Here is an 8,036-nt window from a genome sequence, read left to right as displayed (position 1 = left end):
CATCCTACTTGCTTTTCCTACTGCCCGACCACACTGCTCACCCATTTTGAGACTCTCAGAAATCACTACCCCTAAATCCTTCTCTTCTAAAGTTTTTGCTAACACAGAACTGCCAATACAATACTCAGATTGAGGATTCCTTTTCCCCAAGTGCATTACAGTATTTTACATTTGGAAACATTAAACTGCAGTTTCCATTGCTTTGACCATTTATCTAGTAAAGCTAAATCATTTACCATATTACAGACCCCTCCAGGAATATCAACCCTATTGCACACTTTAGAGTCATTGGCAAATAGGCAAACCTTCCCTACCAAACCTTCCCTATGTGACTCACAAACATATTAAAAAGAATAGGACCCAGAACAGAACTTAGCGTCTGAAGGTAAAGGAAGAAACAATGGATAGAAACAAATCAAAAAGAGAAGCAACCTGGAACTAAGGAGAAACTTTCTGACAGTGAGGACAATTAACCACTAAAACCTCTTGCCATCAGAAGTTGTGGCTGCTCCATCACTGGAGGCTTTTAAGAAGAAACTGGACAGTCACACATCTGAATTACTATAGGCTCTACTGCTTGAACAGGGAGCTGGTTGTTCTGTCTCAGTGCTGAACCCCAATAATCAGATGCACGCCCATTGTGCATTTAATATTTACAAAATTCTTAGTCTTGTAAGAGTTTTTAAAGAGTCTTTTCAAAGGGAGAAGCAATTCTATCAAAGTCTTATCAGTTGGCCAAAATCCCAGAGAGAAGATAAACTTGGTAATAATTACCAGGTGAATCAAGATTTCCAAGGCGTAGTTCTCAGAAATTAACTAGAAGACTGAAGCTCATTGTCTTTGCTCTTTTGAAACACAACATTATTGTGTTTCAAAAGAGACTATTAAGTTCAATAGTCAAGATGCGATGTTTCTGAAATGAATGGTGTTATTCTCTGCAACATGGTGGGGCATGCCTCACCCTTAAATAGTGTGAGGGTGTGACCCAACAGCCAGCAGTACTACTCATGGGTCAATTTCCTCTTAGCCAACCACTCATGCTTCCTAGATGCCCTTTGGACTCTGGCATCCAGAAGAGGCTCCTCCTCTTCTCCTGAGTCACTCAGCACAGGAAATGCAAAGTCATTCCTCAGAGGAAGTATTGATTCATTCATCCCAGTAAATGCAGAAGGCCCTGGTTGTTCTGACCCTGACCCCTCATCTACTTCACTGTCCATCTCAAGTACCAGGAATACAGGACGCCTGTGCCACGCCTCCACAGTCTCTACGTCCTCAGAGTCCCTGATTACTTGTGCAGGATGTGAGCGAACCACAACACTGATCTAGAAGACCTGCAAGGTCTCTTTCAACTCTGTCAATTTGGTAATTAATCAGTGCAATGGCTTACCTCCAGAAGTGCTCCATTACTGGGGGTGTTTAAGAAGAGTTGTTAAGGGAATGATTAACCCAACAAGAGTAATTTAATTTTATTTAATTTATTTAATTTAATTTATTTAATTTAATTTAATTTAATTTAATTTAATTTAATTTAATTTAATTTAATTTAATTTAATTTAATTTAATTTAATTTATAATTAATTTAATTTAATTTAATTTAATTTAATTTAATTTAATTTAATTTAATTTAATTTAATTTAATTTAATTTAATTTAATTTAATTTAATTTAATTTAATTTAATTTAATTTAATTTAATTTAATTTAATTTAATTTAATTTAATTTAATTTAATTTAATTTAATTTAATTTAATTTAATTTAATTTAATTTAATTTAATTTAATTTAATTTAATTTAATTTAATTTAATTTAATTTAATTTAATTTAATTTAATTTAATTTAATTTAATTGAAGACTGACGGCAGAAAAAGACCTCATGGTCCATCTAGTCTGCCCTTATACTATCTCTTGTATTTTATCTTACAATGGATATATGTTTATCCCAGGCATGTTTAAATTCAATTACTGTGGATTTACCAACCATGTCTGCTGGAAGTTTGTTCCAAGGATCTACTACTCTTTCAGTAAAATAATATTTTCTCACGTTGCTTTTGATCTTTCCCCCAACTAACTTCAGATTGTGTCCCCTTGTTCTTGTGTTCACTTTCCTATTAAAAACAGTTCCCTCCTGGACCTTATTTAACTCTTTAACATATTTATTTATTTATTTATTTATTTATTTATTTATTTATTTATTTATTTATTTATTTATTTATTTATTTATTTATTTATTTATTTATTTATTTATTTACTTACTTACTTACTTACTTACTTACTTACTTACTTACTTACTTACTTACTTACTTACTTACTTACTTACTTACTTACTTACTTACTTACTTACTTACTTACTTATTGTTAGAGTTGAAAGGGACCATGCAGGTCATCAAGTCCAACCCCCTTGCCTGAGCAGGAATCCTAAAGCACCCCAGCCAAGTGGCAGTCCAATCTCCTCTTGAAAGTGTCCAGAGTTGGGAAGTTCACAACCTCCACAGGCAGGTTGTTCCACTGGTTGATGGCTCTGACCGTCAGGAAGTTCTTCCTTACTTCTAGGTTGAATCTCTCCTTGGTCAGCTTCCAGCCGTTGTTCCTCATCCGGCCCTCTGGTGCTCTGGAGAATAGAGTGGCCCCCTCCTCTCTGTGGCAACCCCTCGTATACCTGTATACAGCTATCATGTCCCCTCTGCCCCTCCTTTTCTCTAGGCTACCCATGTTACGTGTTTTAGTTAAGTGATTAACTAAAGAAATTTCAGTGATTCACTTAACAACTGGGGCAAGAAAGGTTGTAAAATCAGGCACACTTAAAAACTGCTGTCAATGCCCCAAATAGCATCTGAGAAATAAATCAGATTCCAGTCCCATTCTCTCACTCAAGGTTCGATTTATTATCAGAGTCCTGTTGGTCACGCTATTGCCATCCCAATACTAGCTTCTTTCCAATACCCCATCCAGGTTAAGGTTCATCCCACATCCCTACACCCACAAGTTCATCAGGAGGACCAGTCCAAATGTAGGGATTCCACTGACTTCCTCTTTAGTTCAGTCGATGCAGAACAAAAGATGACCTTGGGCTCTAAGAAAGGAATTTGTTGTGGCTAGTAACTTCCCTCTCATTTAACTACCCTTCCCAATATCCCTAATAATGTGCTACTGTGGCTGGCCTAAGTCTCTAACTCCACATGAACCAACTCCCCCCCGAGATTAGAATTGCCCCCACCCTCCTTGCCTTTCGTAAGCTCCTCAAAACCCACCTCTGCCGCCAGGCATGGGGGAATTGAGATCCTCTTTCCCCCTAGGCCTTTACAATTTTATACATGGTATGTCTGTATGTCTGTTTGGTTTTTATTATAATGGGTTTTTAATTGTTTTTAGTATTGGATTATTATTATATGCTGTTTTATTATTGCTCTTAGCCGCCCCGAGTCTCCGGAAAGGGGCGGCATACAAATCCAATAAATAAATAAATAAATAAATAGATAGATAGATAGATAAATAAATAAATAAATAAATAAACAAACTGCCTTGTTTAGCGACAGATGTTTTGGGTTCCCCTATGGATGTAAGACGAGAACTCCCTAGACTGAGAATGATTTGATGCAGATGAACTTAAGAAAATGAAAAAAACGTCCTGATTCTATCCCACTTTTCAATTTCTTTTCAAACCACAAGGGCAGATACGAAAGCATCCAAGCTTTAAGCAAAATCACCTTGCACAAGATTTATCCGATAGAATTAAAAAAACAAAATCTGGATTTCACTTGGAAAAGCGTGACTCTAAAAAAAGGTTTCTTTTCTTCAAGTGTGCCATGCCTATTTGTCACAGCTCCTGGGGGAAATATGCCCTCACTGGTGTTTGCAGTTAAGAACGGGCAGGTGTGTGCCCTTGAAGGCTTATTAAAATAGACCTCTGCTGAAATTCCTCCATTATTTTGGGGATTGAAGGGGCTGGCTAGCGAAGAACAGGATAATTGAGTTGGGAGGGATCTGGGAGATCTTTTAGTCCAACCCTGCGCTCAGGCAGGAAACCGAGTCTACGGAGAGGGGCGGCATACAAATCCAATAAATAATAATAATAATAATAATAATAATAATAATAATAATAAACCCTTACAGAATGATAGAATAATCAAGTTGGAAGGGACTTTGCAGGTTTAAATTAGATTAGATTAATAGAGTTGGAAGAGATGACTTTGGGCTCTAAGAAAGGAATTTGTTGTGGCTAGTAACTTCCCTCTCATTTAACTACCCTTCCCAATATCCCTAATAATGTGCTACTGTGGCCGGCCAAAGTCTCTAACTCCACATGATGGCTTTGGCCTGACAACTGCCTTGTTTAGCGACATTGGAGGTCATTTAAGTACTGAAGAGGGCAACCAGAATGATAGAGGGACTGGAAACCAAAACATACAAGGAAAGGTTGCAAGAAGTGGGCATGGATAGTCTAGCAAAGAGGTCGAGGAGGGGGATGATAGCAGTCTTCAAATATTCGAGAGGCTGCCACAGGGAGAAGGGGGTCACACTGTTTTCCAGAGCACCGCAGGGCCATCTAGTCTGCCCTTATACTATTTCCTGTATTTTATCTTAGGATGGATATATGTTTATCCCAGGCATATTTACAGTCAGGCACTGTGGATTTACCAACCACTTCTGCTGGAAGTTTGTTCCAAGCATTTACTCCTCTTTCAGTAAAATAATATTTTCTCACATTGCTTCTGATCTTTCCCCCAACTAACCTCAGATTGTGCCCCCTTGTTCTTGTGTTCACTTTCCTATTAAAAACACTTCCAGTCTGAACGTTATTTAACCCTTTCACATATTTAAATGTTTCGATCACGTCCCCCCTTTTCCTTCTTGTCCTCCAGACTATACAGATTGAGTTCATTAATTCTTTCCTGATAAGTTTTATGCTTAAGACCTTCCACCATTTTTGTAGCCCGTCTTTGGACCCGTTCAATTTTATCAATATGTTTTTGTAGGTGAGGTCTCCAGAACTGAACACAATATATTCCAAATGGGGTCTCACCAGCGCTCTATACAATGCGATCACAATCTCCCTCTTTCTGCTTGTTATACCTCTAGCTATGCAGTCCTTGCTTTCCCTACTGCCTGACTGCACTGTTCTCCCATTTGGAGACTGCCAGAAATCACGACCCCTAAATTCTTCTTTTCTGAAGTTTTTGCTAGCACAGAACTGCCAATACAATTGGTATGATAGCAGTCTTCAAATACTTGAGAGGCTGCCAGAGGGAGAAGGTGAACACATAGGATTTCCTGCTCGGGCAGGGGGTTGGTCTTCCTGCTCGGGCAGGGGGTTGGACTTGATGACCCAACGGTCCCTTTCAACTCTAATAATAAATAAACATTATTTTCCAAAGCACCAAAGAGCCAGACCAGGAGCAATGGATGGAAGCTGTCCAAGGAGAGATTCAACCTCGAAATAAGGAATAACATTCTGATGCTGAGAGTGATCAACTGGTGGAACGGATTGCCTGCAGAGGTGGTGAACGCCCCAACACTCAACACATTTAAAAAGAGATCGGACTGCCATTTGTCCGGGGTGGTGTACTGGTCTCCTGCTCGAGCAGGGTGTTGGACTAGATGACCCGACGGTCCCTTCCAACTCTAATAATAAATAAATAAAGATCAAATGAGCTACTGATACCACTCTATAAAGCCTTAGTAAGACCACATCTACTGCATCCAGTTTTGGTCACACTATAAAAATATGTTGAGATTCTAGAAAGAGTTCAGAGAAGATCAACCAGGATAATTAGGGGACTGGAGGCTAAAACATTTATTTTCCAAAGCACCAGAGAGCCAGACCAGGAGCAATGGATGGAAGCTGTCCAAGGAGAAATTCAACCTCGAAATAAGGAATAACGTTCTGGTGGTGAGAGTGATCAACCGGTGGAACGGCCAGGTAGGAACCCAATACAGTAGTACCCCTAGATATGAGTATAATTGGTTTCAGAAGGGAGCTTGTATGTTGAGCAACTCGTATATGGAACAAATGGCTTTAGACTTTCCCCCCCCCCCTCCGAGATAACCAAAAGCAAGGATTCTTGCGCCACCTAGTGGACGCTTGGCTCGTTTCCCGAATTTGAGCTCGGGTCTGGAACAGAAATTTCTCTCCTCTCGTGGCTCGTAACTTGAAATACTCGCATGTAGAGCAGCACGTATCTAGAGGTACTACTGTACTGGTGGTAATGCATCACAACACCTCCTCCCCCGGGAAAACCCATCAGGACTCACTCCCGCCTGAACACTCCCGAAAAATCAGCACAGGGAAGGGATGGATTACCGAGGCACTCGGTGCCCGAGGGACTGCTCTGGAAGCCTTCGTTACAGTCGCAGTGGTAGCTGCCCACGGTGTTCACGCAGCGTCCGTTGGGGCAGATGCCCGGCTTGGTCCGGCACTCGTTCTCATCTGGAGACAGCCAGGAAGAGAAAAAGAACTTCATTAGCAACAGACTAGAGAACAACAAGGGCTCCGCTTCCAAATTTAGAGGTCTTGTAGCTTGAATGGGAATGACGGTCTTTTTATGGTCTTTGGGTTTTTTAGTCTATTAATTCAAATGAATTGGATTTAGGATGTTATATATTGTTCTGTTATATGTTGTAAGCTGCCCCGAGTCCTTGGGGAGGGGGGGGCATAAAAATCAATCAATCAAACAAACAAACAAATTAAACAACCCCCCTAACAGAATAACAGAGTTGGAAGGGACCTTTGGAGGTCTTCTAGCCCAACCCTCTGCTCAAGCAGGAGACTCTCAAATGTACGGCAGCAGCGGCGGTGGCTTTGCATTGACCCACGGGGGCTTCCTGGCGCTCGGGCATGCACTGGGACGCACGGCCCTGCTTGAAAGGACAGGCGCATGCTTCCGCCACCACTGCTGCCACACCAGTCAATGCAGGGCCTCGCTCGGCTGGAGCTTCCTCTGTGCACTTGCTCCCAGCCGGCTGCCCCCCCTGAAAGCCAGCGCTTGGCTCGCATGAGGTCCCCGCGGAAATATTTTAGCTTTGATGACAGGGAGACTTCTTCCTGGTGCGTAGCTTTATTTCAGCCGGCCAGGAAGAAGTGTTCGTGTCATCAAAGCTCCGCCCCTGGAATCCCATCGTGGGATTCCCCACCTCCTTGCCGTCCTTTTCTGTAAAAATATTTTATTTTTATTTTTATGGAAAAGGACGCCACAGCAGCGCTGCACCAAAAGAAGGTGGGTAATCCCACGATGGGATTCCGGGGGCAGAGCTTTGATGTCACGGATACTTCTTCGTGGCTGGCCGAAATAAAGCCACGTGCCAGGAAGAAGTTTCCATGTCATCAAAGCTCTGCCCCTGGAATCCCATTGTGGGATTCCCCAACTCCTTGGCGTCCTTTTCCATAAAAATAAAAATAAAATTTACTGAAAAGGATGCCGCTGCACCAAAAGGACAGGGAGACTTCTTCCTGGTGTGTGGCTTTATTTCCAGAAGTATTCGGGTTCGGGTTCGGTGAACTTACCCGAACTCTGCTGCCAAGTTCGGGTAAGTTCGCCAAACCCGAACTTCGTTGGGTTCGCCCAACACTAGTAATAACCAACACCTTGAATTGAGCCTGGAGATCAATTTGGAGCCAGTGTAGTCTGCAGAGAATTGATGTGGTGTGGGTGAACCTAGGTTTGCGCGGCTGCATTCTGGATCAACTGCAGTCTCCGAACGCTCTTCAAAAGTAGCCACTGATTCGTTTCCAGCCATTGCTTCTTGTTGAAAACAGGTTGACCGCCTCGTCTTCTTTGGGGAAGCCCATCAAATATTTGCACAGGGCTATTATATTCCGCCTTAGAAGAATTAGAATTAGAATTTTTTATTGGCCAAGTGTGATTGGACACACAAGGAATTTGTCTTGGTGCAGATGCTCTCAGTGTATATAAAATAAAATATACATTTGTCAAGAATCATGTGGTACAACACTTAATGATTGTCATAGGGATCAAATAAGCAATGAAGAAGCAATATTAATAAAAATCTTAGGATATAAGCAACAAGTTACAGTCATACAGTC

General features: G+C 41.2%; 1 protein-coding gene across 1 annotated transcript in view; it reads right to left on the bottom strand.

Annotated features, from left to right (window-relative positions):
* Window positions 1-8,036, bottom strand: part of FBN3 (fibrillin 3) — a 193,268-nt gene that overhangs the window by 12,410 nt on the left and 172,822 nt on the right. Inside the window, 1 exon segment of the mRNA XM_070735596.1 lies at window positions 6,297-6,422. Within this exon segment, the coding sequence (XP_070591697.1) occupies window positions 6,297-6,422 (126 nt within the window).

This window comes from Erythrolamprus reginae, chromosome 1, assembly GCF_031021105.1.
Source record: "Erythrolamprus reginae isolate rEryReg1 chromosome 1, rEryReg1.hap1, whole genome shotgun sequence".
Taxonomy (NCBI): domain Eukaryota; kingdom Metazoa; phylum Chordata; class Lepidosauria; order Squamata; family Dipsadidae; genus Erythrolamprus; species Erythrolamprus reginae.
This window is presented reverse-complemented; position numbering and strand designations above follow the sequence as displayed.